At 44.1% G+C, this 24,613-nt stretch overlaps 2 protein-coding genes across 2 annotated transcripts; one reads left to right on the top strand and one right to left on the bottom strand.

The window, feature by feature from the left end:
- Positions 1-270: 270 nt before the first annotated feature.
- Positions 271-4,707, top strand: LOC109517835 (sialidase-3-like). Its single transcript, XM_019873235.1, has 3 exons — positions 271-629; positions 773-1,010; positions 1,454-4,707. Exons 2-3 carry the CDS (start codon positions 786-788, stop codon positions 2,447-2,449), a joined length of 1,221 nt encoding a protein of 406 aa, XP_019728794.1. The 5' UTR covers positions 271-629; positions 773-785; the 3' UTR covers positions 2,450-4,707.
- Positions 4,708-5,716: 1,009 nt separating this feature from the next.
- LOC109517834 (voltage-gated potassium channel subunit beta-2) lies at positions 5,717-24,613 on the bottom strand. The gene is made up of 14 exons (XM_019873234.1): positions 23,278-24,613; positions 11,159-11,202; positions 11,030-11,067; positions 10,778-10,857; positions 10,554-10,598; positions 10,122-10,166; positions 9,958-10,001; positions 9,089-9,175; positions 8,918-9,003; positions 8,713-8,833; positions 8,530-8,624; positions 8,219-8,339; positions 7,897-7,985; positions 5,717-7,466 (listed from the first exon to the last, which is right to left on the bottom strand). Exons 1-14 carry the CDS (start codon positions 23,616-23,618, stop codon positions 7,377-7,379), a joined length of 1,326 nt encoding a protein of 441 aa, XP_019728793.1. The 5' UTR covers positions 23,619-24,613; the 3' UTR covers positions 5,717-7,376.

Genomic DNA, 24,613 nt, shown 5'->3' on the forward strand with positions numbered 1-24,613 from the left:
TAACTGAAAGACATTTTTTTCTCTTTGAAGAGTGCTGTCGCCTAGCAACAACATGTCAGCACTATACCTCCTGTCCAGTGGGTGGCGATAAATAGTTTATTGCCAAACGCGGAAGTGAGACTCCAGCATTTTTGTTTATTCATATATTTATTAAGAACCTGGAATATAGGCTTAAATATCTACTGTAAAAGATATATCCATAGGAGTAATATTTATATCAACTCAGGCTCGAAAATATTTTCGTTCCGAATGATTTTGTCGAGGACGACTAACTGCGCATGCGCTGCAATGGCTTCTCGACTCGATGCGGAGGGATATTATTTCATTTTATTTGATTTTGCGAATGGGTTCGGTTGTCTCGATGGACAGTATCTCAAAGTAAAATCACAACGACGAGTAAATAATAATTATGGCGCCTTGTGATGCAAACCTCGCTTTAGGTTTTGAAAAGCGGCGACCAAGCGAACGCGGAAGTGAGTAGGAAGTAATTCTCCCTTCCGCGTCTTCTTCTCTTGCGTTCGTCCCTCGGCGTCAGTGTCATGATCGGCGGAGCTCTTGGCTCCACTTAATGAAACGAGACAGTGTGTTGATCAGCTCAAGGTGACAGATGTGAAGCGTGACAAGTGAAGGTAAGGACTTTTTTTACGTGCCGTGTTGCACAACGACGTTGATGCGTATGATTGTGAACTCTTCTTCCCGGTGAGTCAGCTTTGGAACGTGTGCAACCAAGGTGTTGTGACTTGATAATAAACGTGCTGCATGCACCTCACAGGAGCTGGTGCATCATGGGGAACACGCCATCGAAGAGCGACGGCGGAGAGGCGCCACCAAAAACAACTTTATTTGAGAGGGAGCCAAGCGGCATCACGTACAGAATTCCTGCTCTCATCTACCTGAGACACAGTGGCACCTTTCTCGCCTTTGCAGAGAAGAGGACCTCTTCACGTGACTGTGATGCCAAACTTCTGGTTATGCGAAGAGGGGTGCAGAGTGATGACGGATCTGTTCAGGTAGGACATAAAAATGACTAACGTACTCTTCTCATGGTTGTGCTGTTGTTTCTCTTTCGGTTTAACTTGCGAGGTGTGTCAGAAATGTCACAGGACTGGTGTCACCTTGTCTCAAGGTGTCCCCGCAGCGGTTCATTCTCTTCCGTGCCGCTTTTTCCTCTGCTCTAACTCCAGCTATCTCCAAATTTTCTTCTATCCCATCGCGAAATACTCCTCTCTGTCTTGTCTGCTATTAATATATAAGACTGAGAAACAAACATTACAGCGATCACACTTTATATGGTTTTATTTCCTTTGACATCATTCCACTGTGTGTGGGCACAGGTCAAAACTGCGAAGGATGATCTTTTAAGGCAGCTGGTTTAGTAAACATTATTAGAGTGTACCGGTGTACCTAATGAAGAGTCCAGTGAGTATATTTAACCACAGTCTTATCCTTCCAGTGGCTGTCGAGCGAGGAGTTGTCAACGGCATGCCTGCCGGACCACCGCACCATGAACCCCTGCCCCGTGTTTGAGAAAAACACCAGCACCTTGTTTTTATTCTTCGTCTGCATCCTGGGCAACACCTCGGAGCAGAGGCAGATCATCACAGGTAAGAACAAGACGCGCCTTTGCTACGTCAGCAGCGGTGACGACGGCCACACCTGGAGCGAGGTCACGGATGTAACGGAGAGCGTGATCGGACAAACTATCCGCAAGTGGGCCACGTTCGCCGTGGGTCCGGGGCACGGGGTCCAACTGGAGAACGGGAGGTTGATTATCCCAGCCTACGCCTACTACATCCCATACAGGTGCTTCTCCTTCCCCGTTCCTCACACGGTTTACCCGCGTGCGCTGACGGTCTACAGCGCGGACTTGGGCAAGACGTGGCACATGGGCAAGATGCTCCTCAAGAAGTCGTGCGAGTGCGAGATGGCCGAGATCATAGATCACGAGGGCCGGAGTCACCTGTACTGCAACGCTCGCAACTTCGGCGGCCACAGACGCGAGGCGCTGAGCGAAAACAGCGGCGTCTGCTTCGACAAACCCCGCACGGCCCGAGAGCTGGTGGAACAACCCAAAGGCTGCCAGGGAAGCGTCATCGGCTTTCCCGTGCCCGAGTTCATCCCCAGTGAGGACGCCGAGAACAAAACGTGCGACACGTCCCCTCTGTCTCCCGACACGCAAACCTGGCTCCTCTTCATGCACCCGACCAACAAGCACAGCCGGCGGGACATGGGCGTGTACTTGAACCGGTCCCCGCTGCACTCGCGAGGGTGGGACCGGCCCAGCATCCTCCACAGCGGGCCCAGCGGCTACTCAGACCTGGCCTACAACCGGGACAACGATCAGTTCTCGTGCCTGATGGAGTGCGGCAAAGAAAGCGAACTGGAGCAGATTGCGTTCATGTCGTTCACGCTCAAAGAGGTCATGCAGACAAACAGGAAGACTTGCTAAATAACGACCGTCGCTTCCGCCAGCTTAACGTCTAAGCATGAACGATGCTAATGCTAACATCGCTCTGTGTCTTCTCGTGTTCCCTTTTGTGGAAGTGCGCATGCATGCCGGAGTCGTGTGGTCTGATGTTTACTTATTTACATGACGATGTACTTAAGTCCATTGTGCTACTGTATTTCCTCAAATAGTGGCTGGGGTACAAATGTATGCAACTGCAGTATCGGGCACGTATTTGTAGTCGGCGTGTATTTAAGTGGAGGCCTTTATTTGTACAATCGCCTGTGTAAAGTTAGAGCGGTAGACGCCGTTGTCTTGTTGGGGAGAATTCTTACTTCTGTTTTTTACAGTGGGAGTCGATTGTGTAACTTCCTTGCCTTAGCACTTTCTTTTTGTGTGTCCCTTTTATTGTTAGTGCCTATCAATAATGCAGTGCAGTAGAGGTGGATTTAGCGTCCCGAAGTAGTAAACAGAGTCGGTGATTTGAGTCATTGCAACTTTTACGGTGACTGCATGTGACTTGACTTTAAAAAAAAAAAAAAAAAAAAAGGCTCGAGACGGCACATTGACTTGCAATCAAGTTCCAGTCCACCATGGAGAATATTTGGAAGGCTATGATTCCCGTGGATGCCTGGCTCGATTTTGAAACTGTTAAAAAAAAAAAAATTAGCCATGGCGGTCATAATACGGAAGAGAAACCTCGTTGTAACAAAACTTGCAGGCGGTCCGTTGTAGGACGGGAAGCATACAGTGGATTCAAAAAGTCTACACACCCCTGTCTGTTCAAAAGTATGATTGGGAAAGGGGGTAATCGAACCAAGATGAATCATTCCAAAACTTCTTACGCCATCTCATTTGACTTGAAACCAACTCAATTGAAAGAATAAATGAAATATTTTCAAGAGGGGGATTCTGCTGTACAACAATTGCGGAATCAAATAAAACAGCACAGTGAACTACTCAAAAATGGACCAATCAGGAAAAATAAATCAATGTCAACATAATAATTTTGAAGTTACCCCAATTTTATTGACCGCTACTTTCACGTGTCTCTAGCTAACCCCAAACACACTGAAGTGAACATCAGCTGTTCTAGTGGGCTTTTCCTGCCACGTCAATTGAGTTTTACAGGTTATAGGTCACATGAATGATCGAAGAAGTTTCAGAATGAATCTTGGTCTCGTGTTTTTATATCACCAACACCTCGGATTTGAACGGGGGTGTGTAGACTTAATATCCGTTGTACTTGAGACGTAATAATCAAGCCAGGAGGTACATTTGAGGTACTTTTACAAGCTAAAAGCATGACTTCGACTAAGCTGTGCTTGGATGTCATTTTATTTATTAATTTTTTTATTGCTGCACAGTTTGTAAAGCCACGCCGCCGCGCATTTTGTGTATTTTTAAAATCCCCGATCTCATGAGTTGTTCAAGAGCCGGATGTACTCGGCGACGATATCAAGGCACGCTATTGGCGCCAAGGCCACTATTTGAGGACGTAAGCTATTTAAGGAATGATACTGTTTTGTCGGCTGATTTTTAAGCATGCCGCTCTGCCATGAACAGGCTTTGTGTGCGTGTGCGTGCGAATGTGCGTGTGTTGTGTAGCATGCTTGACAACTGTTCCTGACCGCTTCCCGAGTCTTATGATTTTTTTTTTCCTACCTCAATTCATTTTCCTTCAATCAAGGAGTGTAGCATCCCCCCCCCCCACATTCCCCCCCTGGCTTTCCTCCCATTTTATTTCACTCTACTGTGATTCACACATGCCTTCTCGGGTCATACGGCCTTCATAGGTTTGCCACCTTGCAAGCTGTGCCAAATATAATTAATCTAAAATCGGGGAGAGTTTTTAAAATTTTTTTTTTTTTTTTAACGCTTGTTCGTTTGGAGCAAAAGTAATTCATATTTTTACAATTTGCCTGACCGTGTGTGTTTTTCAGGGTACGTATTGCAACTTCCCCTCGAGCGTTTTTGAAGACATCTGTGAATAGTTACGTGATCTGACAAGAACTGAGTAGGAAATCACACAAAAAATTCGACTGTATACCTTTGGACATGTAAAGTCGACATTATACGATGTAACCATTTCACTTTCCAGCGACATCAGTGTCACTCCACTGCATATGCAAAAGCGCCCCCCCCCCCCAAAAAAAAAAAAAAGAAATCTTGATCCAACACAGCCAATTTTTCTACTGAATCCCACAAAAATCCTGTGAAGCGCCCGATGGTTGTCGAATGATGACTTTTGTAAGATTTCCAAAAAGAAATTGCACGCACAAAGGACCCGGTCATTTTAGGCTCCTTCTTTGCCAAATGTTGATGATTCTCCAAATGATTCTTCGTGTCAGTGTGTTAGTGTTGACTGTTGTGGAAAATGACTAAAGCTGCATGGCATATTTTTTTTTGTTTTTGGTATTAAATGAAAAGGATCACGGCATCAGCTGCCTCATCATGTTCTACGTTTATGCGTTCAGAGGTCAACGACTGAATGTATAAAATACTGCAGTGCGACTATTACACCGTAAATCTCGTTACCTTATGGATTCACAAAGTACCGTAATCATTAGGAAGGTTCACACGTCGAATGTAAAAGTAGAAGGCGGATATTTGAGTATGTGAACAAGACCGGTTGCGCAACATTGGCCCTACCTTTTTAATCTCTTCGTCATACTGGCCGGCATAAAGCTTCTAAACTGGAAATATCTCCCTTTGAGTGTGTCTCTGTGCCCCCCCCCCAAAAAAAAAAAACGTGCCAAATCATGCAATGCATTTTCATGATAGCGTGCATTGTGCCTTGTCCAATTTCATTCTGCGGGTAAATTGAAGATGGTGAAAAGTATTTTGGGGGGGGGGGGAATTCACGAAATGGGTCAAATGAATGGTCTAATTGCTAAAAAAAAAAAAAAAAAATTCAGAGGACATATTTTAATTGCCCCACGATTACACAGAGCAAATGAAGATGGAGAAAATTGACACACGGTGCACTTTGGAACAGATGGGGCTGTTTACTGCCCATTTGTTATCTTTTTCCCCCCCCATCATTTTTGCCGACCTGCACCTTCACAGATTGGATGAATCACATGATGACTCGCCTTTATTTATTTATTTACATCTGCGGAGTGTTTTCGGTCACAATTTTTCAGCACATATGGTAATCTGTATCACAGAGTGACTCTAAAACACCCACACGCATGCACGCACGCACGCGCGCGCACACACACACACACACACACACGCACACACGCACACACAAACAAAAACAACAGAGAGAAGGACCCTTTTAATCATGTAATGTGCTTTCCCTTTAGACGCAGCAAAAGACACGTTACATTCAGCATGTATTGTTGCCCCTCTTTGCACTTCCTCTTTGTTGCAAGACAGTAAAATAGAAGTTATGCAGGCAAAGTTAACATTTCCATAGGTTGGATTGAGTAGTTCATGTACGCTGGACGCAACACTCAGTCGGACTGTACATGGTCACGGAATAACAGAGGGCGCTTCCTTCGTGATTCCTTAAACAAGCCCCTTTACCTGGCTGCCGCATAGAATCGTTCTACATACACTTGAATTGTGTGCCGACTTCAGCACGTCGTCATAACACTCCCCACTTAAAAGTCCCGATTGTGGGTCACAATGACAAAAGAAACACAACCCTCACTCTCCATAGAAGCCGTAGAAAACGAAAGGGAAATGCATGGAAACCAGAGTATTAAATGCCCAGAACGTAGAAACAAAAACACAGAATTTCCCAGAGAGATGATTGAAGAAGCTGTAAAAGGCTTCCATTAAAAAAAAAACAAAAAACAAAAACATATTTACTCAATTTCACCCCGTGTGACTCGTAGTGCGACCTTTACAAATGACCTCTGCGTGCACTCGACACGTCTTCAATGTCACACTTGGACCTTTAGATCTTTGATCCTTTTGCCGTCAAGTGCGGCTCTTAATGGGTGCTGCAAATCTACATCACGCCGATAAAAGCCATGCCATATTTGATAACCTGTTGGAGTTTTTCTCTCTTAAAGGGACATGCGCACAGTTGAGGAACAGATGAGGCAAAAAAAAAAAAAAAAAAAGACACTCCCAAGAGATGCGACAGGGTTAGAAAAATGTACTTTGACGGTAACCACTCCGCTTTGACCCCATGAAAGAAACGCATGAAAATACACACGATAATCCAAAGATTGGAATCTTTCCGCTACTTTTTGAAATGCATCATCAAGAGCAGTCATTCTTCTCCAAACTTTGTAAACTATAATCTCACGTCCTTAGTGCATTTTTTATACCTCCGAGTAATCTGCCTATTTCTAAAAAGCGTGTGATGTATTTTTTTTCTTCATTTTTTTAACCGCACAAGTGAGCCAACTTGGTAAAGCAGTGAATCCTTGCCAGACCAGTCGCATGCACGCTATGGTAAATGTTGGTCACGACACATTTAAACCAACTTCTGTCCCTCTTGATGCTTGTTGCGGTTGCTGGGGACACAGTTCAGACTGTCAAAATGTAGCCGGAAGCAGGCCGGACACTCCCAGCTAACGCATTGACTCAGCCAGTTCACATTTTAGCACAGAGGCGATGTCGTCATCTTCCCCTTTTCGGAGTCAAAGTCCTTTTTTTTTTTTTTTTGCTTTTTGCAACCTCTCACCTCTAACCTTTGACCTCCTCACATTGTCCTCGACATAATTTTCCAATCAGTGAGTATTAATATGACCTGTTTCTGTTCTGATGAACAACTGCAAGATTTTTCTTTTTTTTTTTTTTTTCCCATACATGATACAATGTACTGCGCGCAAGGCTTTAATGCGCTCATTCTGGTAGCATAATGTTGCTGAGAACATGCAAGTTGTTGAGTATACGGCAGAGAAAAAGCAAAGTCTTTTTGTCTTCTTGGTCGTTCTTCTTGCTTTTGCTCGGACAGGTGTGAGGTTCACGCGCGAGACTCCTTCTTTGAGTGCGGCTTGTTTCCCAGCACGGCGTCCATCTCCGTGACTGTTTGGGGGTTCATTTGGGATAAAATCTGCAAGGGAGGAAAAGTGCAATGAAATGCTGGCCCCATAGGAACTTCACTACAATGGAGTCAATTCAGAAGATGACAAAAACTTGAAAATTACTTTCACTGTTTATCTAAAGATATGGTGAGCAAAGTATGGTCCGTGGGCCACACGCGGCCCGCGTCGTTCTTTAATCTGGCCCGCTTTAATAGTCCAGATATTGAATGTAGCCAGGGTTTTATTTATTTTTTCCTAGTATGGAATCATCTATTTGTTCATTTATTCTATTATTTTCATTTATTGACCATAAAAATACATTTTACTTATTATCATTATATAATCTGTTTATGGACAATGAGAACATTAATTAATATCAAGTGAGCTGAACTGAAATCAAACCGTAAACATAACTCGAGTGAACCGCTATCTGATGGACCTAGAGAAAAGAATGTTTACCCGCAGTGCGCCCAGGTTCTCCAGTAGCTGGTCTGTGTTTGAAACCCCCAGAAGTACTGAGCTGACGCCTTCACTGCGAAGGCACCATGCTGAGGGGGGTGGAAAAACATTTTTTTTTTTAAAAATGGTTATTTGCAAGAGATTCACATGGAACGCATGCTTGCAGGATAGTATTGAACGGTCCAAAATATCTTAAAGCAGAAACAGAATCAGACTTCTTGACTGTGAAGCAGGCATGCTAACATGAAGCCGCCATGCTACGGCAAGGCCATTTTTTTTTTTTTAAACAACCGATATCTGCAGTGCTTTTTTTGGAATGTACCGATGGCCAACTGTGCGGCGGTGCATCCCAGCCTGTCTGCCAGTAGGTGGAGCTCTTTGATTTTTGCTAGCTGCCTTCGCCCCTCCTCACTGTTCACTCGCTCCCTCAGCCACTGGTAGCCCTTCAGCCGCAGTCAATTGGAGAAACGGGGAGAGGGAGAGAAAAAAAATAGTGAAGTAAAATGCTTCTCTACTGATTTGTCACCAAAAAAAAACAAAAAAAAAACAAAAAAAAACAGAAACGCCCCACTGATTGGGTGGGTAATTACACTGAGAAGAATCCCACAGGAGTGCCGGTGAAGTCAAACTGACCTTCATTGCTGCTCTGGAGCACTCTGGTACGCCGTCGCTGTACTTTCCGGTGATTAATCCACACGCAAGTGGTGACCAGGTCATCGCTCCGACACCTGAAAGAGACCAGTGGATTTGTCTTTGCCTATTCGACAATTAAGCGGAGATGATCAAGTGGGATGTAAACGTGAGATGAATTGATACCGATCTTGTGGTAGAGCTCCGGTAGCTGCACCTCGACTTTATCCCTCTGGAAGTAGTGGTACTCGGCCTGCTCGCACACCGGTGGGATCAAGTTGAACTGGCGAGCTACCGAGTAAGCTTCCTAATTTGCAGGAAAGATTTGGAACGAGATGGTTACCCCCTCTGCATTCACAAAATGAAAGCAGGACAATGAATTGAAGGTCACCATGATTTCCATGGCGCTCCAGCGGGAGGTGCCCCAGTACATGGCCATGCCCTGGTTTATGACAAACGTCATGGCCCGCACGATCTCTGTGGGACGGCAGTTTAAAATGCCAAATTGGAAACCCGATTCCACTTGAATAGCACACCTGATCTTAAGCATGTTCACGCTTACCTTCCATCGGACTGTTGACGTCATTTCTGTTGGCAAACACAATGTCCACGTAATCGAGCTGGAGCCTTGATAAAGATCCTCTTAAACCTGATGATGATATGATGCGACGTGATATGAAATATTAGGACCAAGAAACAGTCCCAAAATACGTTGTAAAGTCGACGCGGATATTGTTGCACATCTCAGAAGGACGCAAGTGTCTTACAGCAATTTTAAAAATAAATAAATGACAAATGTCAACCTCTCGATGACGCTCGAGGAAAAAGTCTTATTTGACATTTCAATTCGGTTGCGTAACTCGCGAAAGAAACATGAACGTATCATAAAATCCCGAGCCAGAAACAATTTTAACAATGCCGTGCCGCTGGATCGGAAACAAATCTGTTTTTAGAAGGCTGATGTGGACTTAAAGCCCGTCTGTTACGTATTCTTGTCAAATGTCATGCCCCCCCCCCCATGTATGTCATCATTTTGGTCCACATTTTAGTGACAGGCCCGAAGCCGACTTTAAAGCCCAAGTATGAGCGCTGTCCCAGCGTGCCGTGCAAACGTTAAAAGCTGCACAAACTTGACCTGTTACGTAACGGCCACAAATCAAAAGGCTCGTGACAATGACGCCCGGTCAAATCCTTATTTAATTGGACAGCCCAAAGCCATGCCGCACAGTGCGCGCTAAACAAACAAAAGTAGCCTTCTATAGGATTATGCTGTGCGGGAAGAGCAGATCAGGCGGCTGGAAAAACCAATGATCCCCAGTTGGATTTTCCAATGGGAGCTTCAGCGTATTGTTTTGTCCCCTCGGCTGACCTTGAGTCACTAATTCACACCAGATCGTTTCGTCCCAAAAAGCAAATGGCATCATGCTTTACCTTCAATAATGTGCTTTCTGGAGAGCCCTCTCTCTGTTTCTGCTCTGTGAAATGACAAAAGTAGACTCTTGATGATATGAATTTGAGCTAACAAGGGGGACAAGATCCACCATTCGAAATAATATTCATACTGCATTGAAAAAAAACATCCCGTAAATACTTACTGGCCTCCCCAGTAGATCTTTGTTGTAATGACAAAACTTGAGCGTCTATTAGGAAAGAGGAATTATTGATTATGCGGTTTAAAGAAAATATTTGCCCAATTTACGTGATAATATGATGCCTAATATAACAGCGGCACATATAGACGAATAATATTACCAATACCCTGGCATATATTCTTTATCCTCTGCCTAAAATGACAAATATTCCTGCATCTTACGGAATCGTTTGTGAAACCCTTCTTGTTTTCTATCTCTATGTCTGTATTATGCTGCCCCTGGTGGCCGAGACGAGCGTGGCCTCTGAACAAATGAAATTCGCATAAGCCGAGGCACCGCTGCAATGTGTTGCTTCGTTGCAAATCACGAGGACGCAAAGAAATGTATTTCACATGTATTTGTCTGATTAAGAAGTGGTAGTCGATCGGAAGTGACCTCCATCCTTTCTTCTTGATTATGTTTCCCAGCGTGATCTCTGCCCTGTGGAGAGACACATTAAGGCGACTTAATTTCATGAAGCGCGTACATCTTTACAGCATGATATATGGCTAACGCTCAAAGGAAGGTGGAATGTCTATAGATCTATATATGGATATACAGATATAGATGCACACATATACATACACAGAGACGAGACTAAATCATAACCGAAGTCTGACCTTCCAGAAGCGTAAACCTCTGCAGTGTCAAATAGGTTGACCCCATTCTCATACGCTAAGGTCATCAGGTTCTCTGCCATCTGAGGGAAGAAAATAGCAGAAGAGAGGAACATGATGGATGTGTGGCAACGACTCCACACGTGACCATGTGACAAAGGAATACAGAGGCTTTGGCTATTGATTTAGTAATAACGGTGGCCGTAAAATAAATAAATAAATAAATAAAAGACGGTTGTGAATATAAGGTCTCACCTCATCAGATATTTGTGATCCAAACGTCACCCATGTGCCTGGATGCGAGGAGATTGATGGATGTGCGTGTTACATTTGAGGCCATGAGAGAGAGAAAGATGACATTTGACTTCACACTTGGGAACTCACCTAAGCCGAGGCAGGAAACACGTAAGCCGGACTTCCCGAGGTTCCTGCGAGGAGACAGAGGAGACGCAACCTCTGAAATAAAATTGAATTTTGACAAATCGTATTTACATTTTGAACAGGGATTATGTTCGGCAAATGTGTCCTCTGCATTTAACATTTCGCAGTCGGCGCACCGAAGCAGGGAGCTCAGCTTTATTGCTGCCTCTTAGTTTCACAGTTGACGTTGCACAAACGACTTGAGGGATATATATATATATATATATATATATATGTGTGTGTGTGTGTGTATATATATATTGATTCATTGATCAATAGTAATACGGTGAATGTTAATGAGACGGGGGGGAAAAAAAAAAGTGCCACATGAAGATGTATGCCACCGCGCTGCTCGGTGCCAATACGCCTGTAGTTAAAATGTGTCTAATTGTTGCGAGAACAATTGACCTTCTGCTGTTCATATGTTAACAGCTCGCACTCGTGGTCCGCTTAAGCGGAATAGCTGCGGGGAAGCGGGCTCAGATGGAGTCCGAGCCAAAAGCCCCTGAGCCTCGGGTCTGAGCGCTAAATGGCCCAAAATGTACCAGCAGGAGCTGAGGAGAGATTTATTACCCAACATGCCACATTAGATTTCCCAGACGGCTGAGTTTTGAAGGGCACAAAAAAAAAAAAAAGATGCATTTGTGACCACGGGAGCAGATAAAATGTCTTGATGCCGGCTCTCCTCCTGCATGTGTGCTCTCCTAAATCCTAATTAGAGGCAAGTAAAAGGGTGAGAGAGGAGCATCAGAACCGCAGAGCTACCATAGCTGCTCGCTGTCTTTTCATTGCCGGTGTCCCCCCCCCCTCCACTTGCCCCCCACCACCCATTACACTGCCTGTCTGCCTGCCTGTGTCCGCCACAAATAACCAAATGCAGGAAGACAGTCTGTCAGAGCATTTAGACTCAGCCCAGCGAGCCCTGCTTTTATTTTCCCTGCTCTATTTTTAATACCTGACCCTTGAGCTATTTTTAGATTTCTGTACATGTAAGCGTTTGTGTCCTGCCGCGTGGGCGTGTGTGCCAGCGTGCACACACGCGCGCTGCTGCGTATGCGGCGTGTGGGTGTGAAATGCTCATTGTTTAGACTCTGTCAAAATAGCACACTCCAGCAGGGTCAGGATTGCTTAGCTGCAGGGTGGAGGATGCAAGGAAAAGGCAAAGTGGTGCTCGACTGAAGCCGATTCCTGGGATGCAAGGCCGACTTTCCAACACGGTTTCCCACCAATGACAGCAGGACTCCTCTGAAACCGGCAACGCACTCATTTTGAACACTGGCAATATCGTACATACGAGGCACAGGGGACTTCTTCTAAAACCATCTGAATTGTTTTCATTTGCTTTGTGCGTTAATGACTGTGAATGATAAGACAGATAGAGAGACCAATAGTTCGCGACTTTGCCAGCTAGCTAGCTAGTTAGCCGCTGGCCGAAATACTTTTAGAAGGACTGACTTTGAATAATTGTTCCATGAAGGTGTGCTAATGAATTCCTAGCGGTCAATTGTCATAATTTTCTTGGCTGCAGTGCTTCCACCAGTGTACAGCATGTGGATGTAGGATTTTTTTTCCCATCCCGTCAGATTTCAGCCTCTCTGTTTATTTAACCAATCAGATGTATGATTCAACCTCACATCGTGTGACAGTGCTGGCCCTCGATTTGGGGAAATATTGATTCTAAACTGTGTTTTGTGTAGTATTGATGGTCTTGTGTGATTGCGAAGTCATAGTGGTGAGATATAAACCTACTCAAAAAAATAAAGGGAACACTTAAACAGCTAGTCTAAGTCCATTCGAGAGACAAGGCCAATAACTGAGTATATTGTGCCTGTATGATATATAAAAGGATATATTCATACATGAAATAGGTTCAAGGAGGCAACATCCTGGTATTAAATGCATGGTCCCAATATCCCAATACAGTGTACCCAATATGTGCAGTAAAAAAAAAAAAAAAATCAATTGAGTATGTCAGTGTTTCTCTTCCATCTGCACCCTTCCCGCACTGAGCCCAACTGCACAGCTCTCTGCAGTGCTGCAGTCTGCTTTATGACTATCAGTGAGTGCGGAAGGGCACACGTCACTCTTGACTTTGGCTGACAAACCTGCCCCTCACTTTCCTCTGACATACGCACGCACTCCAAGACCAAAGTCTGCAGACATGCCATTTCATGTGAGTGAGGCTCTTCTGCAAAAAAAAAAAAAAAAAAACACACACACACACATCCCGAATGTGCTGTGCAAGCACAGGGGCGGCCGCCCGATGCGTCACCGGGCCCGTTCACGCTTGATGGCGACGAAGCTGCAACGCGGGCACGCATCTGTGTATGGCCCTGCATGAGTGCGTTCATGAGCAGTGCACACAGATGCTGCTCTGGCCTTCATAAGGAGCGCTGCATTGGTTTCTCCCGTATTATCATTTCTGTCGCACAATAAATCACAAAGCCCTGACAAGGTGGTTGGACGGGACTCGGTTGTTGTGATACATTATTAATGGCGGAGGGCGGGGAAGGCACACAGGTGCTCTGTCATGATGTGGTCAGCATTTTAACCTGTGCTGACACCTCCAGTTAGCTCGCACCCGCGGCGAGACGATATGTGCAGATGGTCGAGAGCACTTGATGGATATTTTGTCTTCAGAAGGTACCCTCATGCTGAGCAGGCTTTTCTCCACAGGCGAGCACACCTTAGATCAGCCTGCGGGCCGTAAAATAAAATGTACAGTACTTTCAAAATTTTGGATAATGCGTGTTGGGCCGCAGCCAGGCTCTGACCGGCTTGTGAAAAGTTGCTTGGAATGAAGAAAATAAACCCTACTTTCAAATGTTTGCACTGTGCGTGGACTAAAACAGCAAGACTTTTACTTTGAAAACTGTGCGTACGTAGTTTACGTACAGGTACTCTGTCCGAATCCGTGGGATTAACAAACAAATCACTGTCATACTAATCCTTCAAAATGGTCGCCTGTGCTGCCCCCCCCCCCCAAAAAAAAAAACTCAAGGTGGACGCTGATGAAGGCCGTAGTTTCAAGAAAATATAGCCTGTTCAATATTTATTTATAGAAGTCTGTGTGTTTATTTGAAGGACGATAACGTGAATCGGCACGACGAGACGAACCATGCGGAAAAAATCCAAACATTTGACTGAGGCTGGGAAAGCGCGGCTTTCCGAAGATTTGATAGCTTAGCTCGAAAAACAACAAGGCTATTTTACCAAGCTACGCGCAGCCCGAGAAGCAGCAAGGAGGACCAGTTTTGTGATAGCCCACGACATCGCTACGAACACGAAGCCATTTTCGGACGGGGGAATTCGTTCAAGAGTGCCAATATGTCCGGAGCAACAAAAGAAGTTCATCAAATTCAGGTACAGACCCTCTCTTACTTATTAGCATCTGTCATGTGTGTATCACATCTTCACCTCATTCAGCCTGCTTTGATGCACTTGTCGAAGCTCAACAGAGGCTAGATTTCTCTCACTGAACAAGAAAAAACAAAACACTGAAACGTGCTTACTTAGATTTTTTTTCTGCAATGTTTGGAGCTATGTTACATGATGACTGCCATACAAAAACATTGTGGTATCTTCATCGAAAATTAAAATCAGAAAGCATTGTAGTGTTCATGTTCTTGGAAAAGTGACTAACGTTGCACAGTTGCAATTGTTTTGCGTAATTTGTTTGGACAAAAAAAATGTTGTGAGCTATGTTCCATGATGACTGCCATACAAAAGCATTGTGGTATCTTCATCGAAAATTAAAATCAGAAAGCATTGTAGTGTTCATGTTCTTGGAAAAGTGACTAACGTTGCACAGTTGCAATTGTTTTGCGTAATTTCACAGAATAAATACTGTACTCTCATCATCTGACAATAACATCTACTCATCAGGTTCTGTAAACAATGTCGTGCTTATTTCAACGTAGAAATACAATCAATGACCGATTTCAAACCTTTGGCCACAATATTTTATGCTTCTCATTCACCCCCCAGGGAAAAATAACTGCCTACCCCTGCCTTAGATATTAACACTCACGTAGATAGGTGAAGCTTGCAGCATGAATCTGCAATTTTTCTGAAACAAATTGATGGCAAGATGGCGGACCTTCCGCATGTTTATAATGATGCCCCGTGGCTGCTGGGTTTGAAAGGAATCTACAGGGTGTCTTTTAAGTCTGACACACACTGTTGGCAAAAAAAAAAAAAAAAAAAAACACGTACACAATTTTGTTCAATTTTAAGACATAACAGCTGCAGTATGTTTCCAGGATTTTGCTGGTTTCATGTGAATTTGATGCAAGAACTCAACATTGTGTCAAGACTTATTGGGGACACCTTATACTCAACACCAGAATACGTTTTTGGGCTGTAATGTACCAGGAATATCTTTTTTTTTTTATTTTTTAATTTTTTTATCAACCTTCTTGATTCTTTGAAATAAAATGCCACCTTATAATATTGAAATTTATAAAAACATACAGTAATGTCATCATTAGATACCATGTTAAATCGTTTTTGGAGAGGATAAAGAATATATGCCAATGAGTGTTGTTCCAGTATACCATATTCTCTGTCTACATGCCTTTGTAAGGATTTAGTTCATCACGCTGAAGACTTCTCTTATGATGAAAATGCAATCTGTAACTGCCTCACATTTGCCGTTTCTATTTATGTCTTTTATTCTTGGCTCCTCTAAATAATGCAGCGCAGTTCGAGGCAGAACTAATTTTTCCTGATACACAAGTTTCCGCACCGTCACGAGGGTATAAACAGTTCTGCCCAAGATTCCCAAACGCTCTGGAAAAACGATGCCAATTTAATGTGCACTTGCGATTAATTTATTCCACTTTTTTTTTGTATCTCCTCTACGCTGCTCACAGACCATTGTACAGTCTTCCCTTTTTCATATTTTCATTTCTTTTGTTGTGTTTCTCACTTCGACTGCAGCGTGTGACAGAAGCCGTTCTTGTCACTGTTCTAATTTTCACCTCAGCTATTATTAACGAAACGTGCTAAACAATCAAATGATTGTGTAACGTGACGTCTTTTGTTCAGATCTGTACATTCAAACCGCCGAGAAAGTGGGTCTGTCCTAATTGTAGACATGATGCAAGAGAATTGAATGGAGGGGAAAATTACTACTCTGTCTCTCTCATACAGCTATATTAGTGGTCATGACCCACCTATTAAAATGCACGTAATGAAGTGGAGCAGCTCCAGTTGATATTAAAGTAGTGAACCACTTTATGACGGTTGGAAAGGTCCCAGGAGACACGGTCATGGACAAAGACACACATATAATTCCGAAGGCAGAAAAATAATGATGGTTTTCAAGGGTTTTTATTTCACTAGAATACGATTAAAAGTTGTTTAAACGACCCGGTAATGTGAATTCAGAGATGTGTTTTGCAAAGACTGAGGACTGAAGTATGTACATGTAGCATTAAACTGTTTGTCATCATTTCAGTTTTCCTGATGTTTTTAGGCTTGGTTAAAATGGGGGGCCAGTGGCGCAACTCGGCCCTGGCATGAGTCGCCCCTGCCACGCTAGATAAGTGCTTTCAATTATCTGACGCAATGGCGCAATGTGCAGTTAGCGCACTTGCTCTGCCTTTACCCCGAAAATACCTTCATAATCCACTGCCGTGGCTGCTTTAGGGTGCCTTGTTGTCTGCTGTGAGCTCACGCATGTCACGCAGAAGGCGGAGGGGAGAAATACATTTGAAAAAGTCCGAGTGGTGTGGCTGATTTTGAAGTCTTGTTTTCTATGCCTGGCTATTTTTAATTTAGTTTTAAGCATTCAAAAACAGCAGCGTTGTTCACTCTTCTCTGGGGTGTATCAAATTTCAAAGGCATATTTATTTTTGACTTCACAGGGATTTTGAAGCGTGTGTTTTGGTTTAGCGTTAGCCTAGTAATGAGATGAGATAAATTGGTAGGTCAGTGGCACCTGCCAACTTGCTGTACTGTCTGTCTGGACAAAGAGCGATGAAGCGGAAGATTTGAATGGCGGCTCACTTTTCCCTGGCTGGCTGCCTCATAAATACTATACCTCATAGGCTTGGACGGCTCAAGGAATTTAACATGATTGAATGCAGTTGTCCACATGTTTGGGCCCATTTGGATGTCAGCTGATGCATATTTGCGTGATGGAAAGCATATGAGCTGAGCTACTCACTGTCACAGTTACAAGATGAAAAAAAACCCAACACGACAATACAAAAAAAAAAAAAGTTCATTTTTGATATTTTAGCCATGCGTCCGTTTTCTATATCCGCTTGATGGAAAGTGAGTTTTGCCTACCCCAACTAACTTTGGGCACGAGTTGGGTTGCTTCCAGTGTAGTTTGTAGTCTGTTTCGCCTGATATCAGCTGGGATAGACTCCAGCTCCCGGTGGCCCCCAATAGGATAAGTGGTTACAGAAAGTGGATGGATAGTGGATGTTTTTATTTTTTTTTTTGTGTAATCATTTCCTTGAATGACTCACTCCCTGTCACCGTTAGCTCTTTGTCCAGAGGCAAAGAGGCATCAGCCCCCATTTTATCGTTCACTCATCCAGTGGCTGTGTTTGGCATATGCAAATAGTTTGCTGGCCCTATGGGGCAGAGGTGCTTAATGTTCTAAATTTGAACTCTGCCTGCCAACTGATGTGATGTAAACAGACACAAAATGGAACATTTTCTCGTATGTCTGCCAGTCAGCTAAAAATCAATTGCAAAGTTATATATATACATATGGATTTTGTAGCATTTTGTGCTTGCCTTTTCATAGTTTGCAGTATATGTGGAGAGCAAATATTGAGTCTTTTTCTACAGTTTCTACTGTTGAGTGCAAGTTTTGTTAACGAAAGGACTTTTAAAAAATGGTTTTGTTATTTTGGTGGTGGAATATGGAACGGATTACGAGCATTTTCATTCATTTTGATGGGGAAAGATGATTTGACAATGCCAAATTAAACTTGTAAATCTAAAGCAAGGTTACTATGGACAAACAAAAAGGAACAAAATAATATCACCTAAAATTGATTAAAAAAACATTTTGCTAAACGACACAAAAAAGTTTTTAAAAAAAACTAAACGAAAAAAACAAAGCATTTTTGAAGAAACAAAGACGAACGAACCAACCTGCTCTAAAAGCCAATTTAAAAAAATAACTGAATGTGAAAAGCAAAAGCCAGAACGAAATAAAAACTAACTATTATGACAAACCCCCCAAACCACGATATTTGCCTTGGCTCAATAAAGTCTGGCAAACACCGGTGGAGATCAACAATCTGAAGCGGTCTACAGGAGCGCAATGAATGTCATTCAGTATTTCCAGCCACCAGATGAGGGGAATATATGAGCAAAACTTGACAAGGCTGTTGAGGTTGGCTGATTTGTTCATGTGCTGGCTGAGGGTTGAGGCGTTTAAAAATGCACAGTTGAAGTGCACTCCGAGAGAGCAGCGGACTCAATGTCAGCGCACTCACATCGCAATGCTAATTGACGGTAATGCACTGCCCGGTCGAACCACAGCGAGCGTATCGAGTGCTCCAGATCACGTCGGAGCTCGGAAAACATGTTAATTCGAACGCAATGTTGACTTTGAGAAGTTGCGTTGTAGCGCCCGTGCGCACTGTGGAGCGGAGTTGCTGAAAAAGCAAGGCCGAGGACAACGTGACATGTCCAAATCTGTGGAAAGCTTTAGGAACCATTCTGTTTTACATATTCCAAGCCCTGGCAACAAAAGTAGAATGCATAACGGAGCATTTTGGGCAATCGAATGCCGCCATGGTTGCCAAAAGAGATGAAGACGCATTCCGCTGGTCCTGCAGCTCAGTGGACTTTACATTTCTAATCGTGAAGCTGTGCTGGAAATAATTCTGATCTCCTTCCCTGCTTGTTGTTTCTTCCCCTTTCGAAAATAAATAAATATGAGGGCCTTTAAGTTTGGCGTCATCCTGCTTAGGTGGCGCTCGGCTGCAGCCGCGCCACAACACCGCTGGTGCTCTTTGCCAGAACGGTGGCCCGCTCCGAGCGTTTCCTGCACATTTCCTGCTCGAGTGGACTGACCCAGTCACGTCACAACCATTAATTTTTCCATCACAACAATAATTCATTCATATTACATGTGCATATACATTAGCTATATATGGACTGCTGCATTTCTTCATGTGACAGAGCGAGAGCTATTTTAAGCCATCTTTTCCAAGGTCTTAATGGGATGTGTGTGACTGGCTGTTTGATTGCTAATTTGTGGCTCATATTAGCCGGCTTACACCTTTTACAAGTCTAGAGATAGTTGTTGTTGTGAGATTTTGGAGTGAACCAGTAATAGATATTGTGCTCATAAATGACTAAACAGTGTATAACTTCTTGGGCTTATACTGACTGTATTGGACAATAACTAAAGTGTATTCTTTAACTCACGTTTACGATGCAATTAAACAGGTTTTTAAGAATCTCGTCTCCAGGTAATTTGGGAAGAAAGTGTGCTACGCTGTAATCACAAAACTAGCAATGTGATGCTATGAAGTGTAGATTTCACATCTCGGTTGACGAGCATCCCTTTATGAGCAAAATATGGTTCTTGTAGAGGAGATTCTGTTTTGCCATATGGGAATTTCTCATTTGTTTGCCATGAAACCGCCGTGAATGTTAAGAACAATGTTGTACAGAAAGCTGTCAGATTTCAGCAAAACTTTGTGGTTTTGTGGTCTTGGCATTTTGTATTTAACACAGGGCAGAGCTTCAATTGCAATTATGTGTACAGTATAAATTGACCAAAAGAGCCTAGCTGGCATGGCTTTCAAAACCAATGATTTCATTTGCCTGTGGAGCATGAATGATTGCGACTCGCTAAATCTGCCTAGCAACAAATGACTAGAACAAACGTTTCTTTCATTGTTTTGCCACAATTGATTTGCGTTTAGTTTTCGAATGAATCACTCATGATTTGACTCGTCTAAAATCTTTCGAATGACCGCCCTGATCTCCCTAAACCAGTCGGGTCACTCGTCTCTCAAGGCACCACTTCCTACCCAGGCAGCTAACTAGCTAACTAGCATGGCTAGCATCAGTTCATTTATGCTAATATGTTACTTTACTAAATAGAGAGGATCACAGAAGGAGTGACTCATTTTCTGAGAAAGAAATACTTTTACTGTTGTACTATGTTTTTATTTCATTTACAAAAAAAAAAAATCTATAGTTTTTACATTTACTTATGTATAAAATAATACATTTTGAGCTTTCATTGCAGTGCGCGATCTTTTCAGTCACCACTATCATGCCGTCAGACTCTGCCCAGACATGATTAATCAACAAACTCAACAAAGTTCCAGCAGGGGCATAGCATGCAGTAGCTGTTATTGTCACCGAGTGTGCTACTCAGGTTAATGATGTGTCCCCGTCGGGATTAGCAAACATGAGCAAACAGCAGGAACGACAGGTGCCATCTGCAAGGTGTGACTCGTGCCACATCTGTCTCGCCGAGTCCTCACGTCTGCTGCACAAAAGTCGCCAGCACAAAAGCTACAGTGCTTGAGCTTTGAATTTTTGTCGCTACGCAATAAAAATGCACAGCACGGACTGTGGCCGGCGAAGGCCTGATAAGCAGCAGCAATGCTCGGGGTGTTAGCGATAAACTAAAGGCTATGCCGAGGGTGTTGCCATGGGCAACTGGAGGTGGCCATATGCCGGATCGACGACTGCACTGGCGACTAGTGACACTTTCTCGGGAATAGCGGAGTGGCAAGACTAATCCAAGAAGTGTGTGCGTTGCATGACTGCCTTTCGTTGTGTGCCTCGCTCCTCTCTGAAAAGCTCATTGATGAAAAGCAAATGAACTGCAAAAAAGGACAGAAGCGGTTCAATCAACCCGATTAGCAGGGGAAAAACGATGATGAGATCCCCCTCCTACTTATTGGATTCTACAGTGACGCAGCGAACGGATGAAGCATCGTACGCTAGTATGTGCACACAAATGGGATTCTTTTTTTTTTTTTGTACAACCGTTTTCTGTGTCGAAACCTCAACAAGCGCAGCTCCCAAAAAAAAGATGATGTTGCTCTGTTTTCATACATCATGACTCAGACCTGATGTTGTGTGCTGCAATGATTTTTTTTTTTTTTTTTTCTTCTCCGCGGCCACACAAAAAGCTTTTTAAAGCCTCCAATATAGACGCGGGACATTTTGGGAAAAACAATTTCTTTGAAGAGGACAGTAACAGTAATCTGTGGCAAAAAAATAAAATGTTTGATTGGGGATTAAAAAAAAAAAAAAAAAAACATGCTCATGTCCAGCTGGGGCTGAAATCTAATTTTGGTTTGTCTCTCTATCTCTCTTTTTATTATTATTTTTTTTCTGAACACGTACCGTACAACGCAAATGCTGCGGGGGCTGAGCTAAACGCACATGTCGACAACCTGAACAATATGTTCCGCAATGTTTGCTGGCGACCTCAATGTCACCTTCCAGCGTAGCTCTTGCATAAAGATGAGGGGAAAAACGACCATTTTCCACCCAATCTGTCCGCATTAAAATGCACTCCCCAGTTTGCCAAGGGCTTTCCAAAGTAACAGGTGGTGCTGCCTGTCACCTTTCACCCTTCAGGGTTTTATAATCATCGTCAATCAGAAGGAAAAACATGATACAACGGATCAATCAAAGGTAAAAGGAACAACGTGGCTCATGGAGACGAGTCAAAAATAATTTGTAGTCGACATGCTTCTTCCAAGTTGATCATGTAGTGCATATGAGGTGTGTAAAGACTTATTTTCTTTTCCTCCCCGGGTAATTGCCGGTTCCTGACAGTCGTAAATGTTCAATATTTAAGGTTCCTGCCGAGCCTCGGACGTCACGTGCGATGGCAAGATGCCAACTTACGCTAGCCTTGTTGCCAGATTTCAGCAATTGAGGAGCAACTCATTGAGTTGGCTGTTTGTGTAACGCGTCCTCCAAGTCATTCAGCACAACGGAAAGGACGAGGGGAAACGTCAGCCAGAAATTGGCATTTGGGCTGGCTGCAGCGATTGAATATTTCGGTATTCCTTCTGAAAATAGAATCAAATAATCAAGTATTCAGCTAAAACTAAAAACAATTCATTGAATAATGAACGACCAACTGGTTTCATTTTTCGAAAATCGACATATTTATTTTTTACTTTAAACTAAACGAGTATGGGACGAACTGACGTCAGAAGCATCGTAACGATTTTACAGCGCGTGTGAGGAAGCCTGGTTTGTTAAAACATTGATCGGTAAGAACTGCACCTGTCTCAGACTGCAAGTGCTGCCGGGAACAACTTTGTGCCGAGGGGTTATCGTCCTTTATTTTTAAGGTTTGTTTTGAAGTTGGCCTTCGCTCTGCGTGTTACTGTCGTGCAAAGCGTGAACAAGCGTTGCAGCGGCTAGCTCGACTGTCTTACCAAATTTTGGATCTGTGGTGTCAATATCCCACGGCTCGGGGCAATACGAAGATGAGTGATGAGATGGAAGCAGAGAGAGAGAGGGACAAGGAAGAAAAAAGCCATCTTGGCCACCGGGGGCAGTATAACACAGACATAGGGTTATATTGTACTGTAGGCTCACTTCCTCTCTCAGCTTCTCAGGCCAAAAGTAACCAAGTCATTCTTCATAGAGGATCAAGAATATATGCCTGTTTAGGATTATTGTATGTTTGAAATTGTATCTACGTGTGTTGTTGAAAGGGTAACAACAACGCCCTCTCGTTGGTAAATGTTTAGCTCACGTGCTTGTGGAATTTCCCATTGTATGTTAGCATTCAGGTAGTAATAGCACCCAAAAAAAAAAAAAAAAAAAAAGCTTGAAGCCATTTTTTTAAGAACATTTGCACAAATTTTATATCGGCCAAGTTGAGTCACCTGCCACCATGCGGAGCTTGCAGCAAGTCAAAGCAAAATAAATCAATTTGACAGCTCAGATCTCTGGTCATTCGAATCTGAACGACCACTGTATATAAATATTTGTTGTCGTGACTCAATTTGTTGGATTATCTGGAGGTAAAAAGGACACGGCGATCCAACCGAAAGAGCGTTTCACACATATGCGTCTTTATCCTGTCCCTCCACCTGTCGCACACTCACCTGTACTTCATACTAGTGTGGCGCCCGATGGCCTCCTTCATGTGCGCGTGGCCCTGAGAGGTCTGGCGCGACCCGGGGCCCTCCCTGGTCTTGACCGACCCTTGGGAGGTGTAGTTGCCATTGCGCTCTTGTCCGCTACCTCCTCCTCCTCCACCCCCGCCTCCGCCGCCCGCTCCTCCGCCACTACCACCTCCGCCGCCGCCTCCTCCTCCTCCACCGCCGCCACCTCCTCCTACTCCTCCGCTGCTGCCTCCCGGGGGCGGAGCGGTGCGAAGGCCACAAAGTCGGTCCTCGCTGCGACTCTTGAGGTTGTGCTCAGTGCAGGCGAAGGACACCTGCATCCTGACCCTGGTTTCCGGGGGGGGCTGACGTCGGGAGTCGAACCTTTCGCTTCACAAATGTTCACTCGAAATCAGATGCGCGCTCGGTACCGCTCCACCTGAAAGGGTCTCTCTCCCGTGGGCCCAGGTTAAAGATTTTGTCTGAGAGTTCCAGGGGGAGGGGGTGCAGGCAAGAGTCCAGCCTCTAACATGACACACGCAGAGCTGCCGTCTGCTCCGTCTCCTGTCTGCTGATGCAAACCTGACAGAAAGCTCTCTGACTTTTCACAAGATGCATCAGGACTGCAGTCTGCTTTAGAAAAAAAAAAAAAGCACTCGGATGCTTGCTTGCAGATTTGGGACGGTGGGTGTTCTTTAGGGAGACCTCAGCAGAGGGGCCCACAAACATGAACACGGGCTCGCTCGCGGGGCTTGTGTCTCCTCTTCAGCTGAGGTGACTTGTTCCCGCCTTGGGCCGGAGAGCTCGCCGGCGTGCCGCAACAATGACACACACATCCTCACACTTGGCGTCGAAGTCGAGCATTTTTCCTCCCGTCTTCTTTTTTTTTTTTTTTTTTTTGTCGCAAGGTGGGAAAACACGGGCTTACATCAAAAATTCAGTGCATCATCGTCATGCGTGCAGCAGCTCCGCGCAGTTTGATGCAAGGAGGGGAAAAAAAAAAACCCAGAGGAGGCGATAGAGGAAAGCGGCATCAAATCCCACAAAGGTATTTTGTTCGAATTACCTTTTTCAGTGTGCGGAGTGGCGAACATGCCGGCAGCAGCTGGACAAGCCGTGCGCGGCTCTCCCGCTTCTTCTTCGTCTCGCGCAGAACGCAACGGAGCGATACACGCTGAGCATTGTGGAGCCGCAAATCAGCTGCAAAAGCTCACAGTGAGCGTCATCCCTTTATCATAATTTAGACTTTTTTTTTTTTTTTTGCTCTTCTTGCATTTTCCAGAAGCTCCCCAAAATGTTCACGATACACGGCGCAATCTCTCTCTCTCTCTCTCTC

The sequence above is a fragment of the Hippocampus comes genome, unplaced genomic scaffold, assembly GCF_001891065.2.
Source record: "Hippocampus comes isolate QL1 unplaced genomic scaffold, H_comes_QL1_v1.1 scaffold59, whole genome shotgun sequence".
NCBI classification, from domain to species: Eukaryota; Metazoa; Chordata; class Actinopteri; order Syngnathiformes; family Syngnathidae; genus Hippocampus; species Hippocampus comes.

Coding starts and splice junctions, on each gene's coding strand:
- LOC109517835 (XM_019873235.1), top strand. CDS start 786: ATGGGGAACACGCCATCGAAGAGCGACGGCGGAGAGGCGCCACCAAAA. Junction 1,011..1,453: donor GTGATGACGGATCTGTTCAG/GTAGGACATAAA, acceptor TTATCCTTCCAG/TGGCTGTCGAGCGAGGAGTT.
- LOC109517834 (XM_019873234.1), bottom strand. CDS start 23,618: ATGCAGGTGTCCTTCGCCTGCACTGAGCACAACCTCAAGAGTCGCAGC. Junction 9,176..9,957: donor CAGAAAGCACATTATTGAAG/GTAAAGCATGAT, acceptor TATCATCATCAG/GTTTAAGAGGATCTTTATCA. Junction 9,004..9,088: donor CGTCAACAGTCCGATGGAAG/GTAAGCGTGAAC, acceptor GCCGTCCCACAG/AGATCGTGCGGGCCATGACG.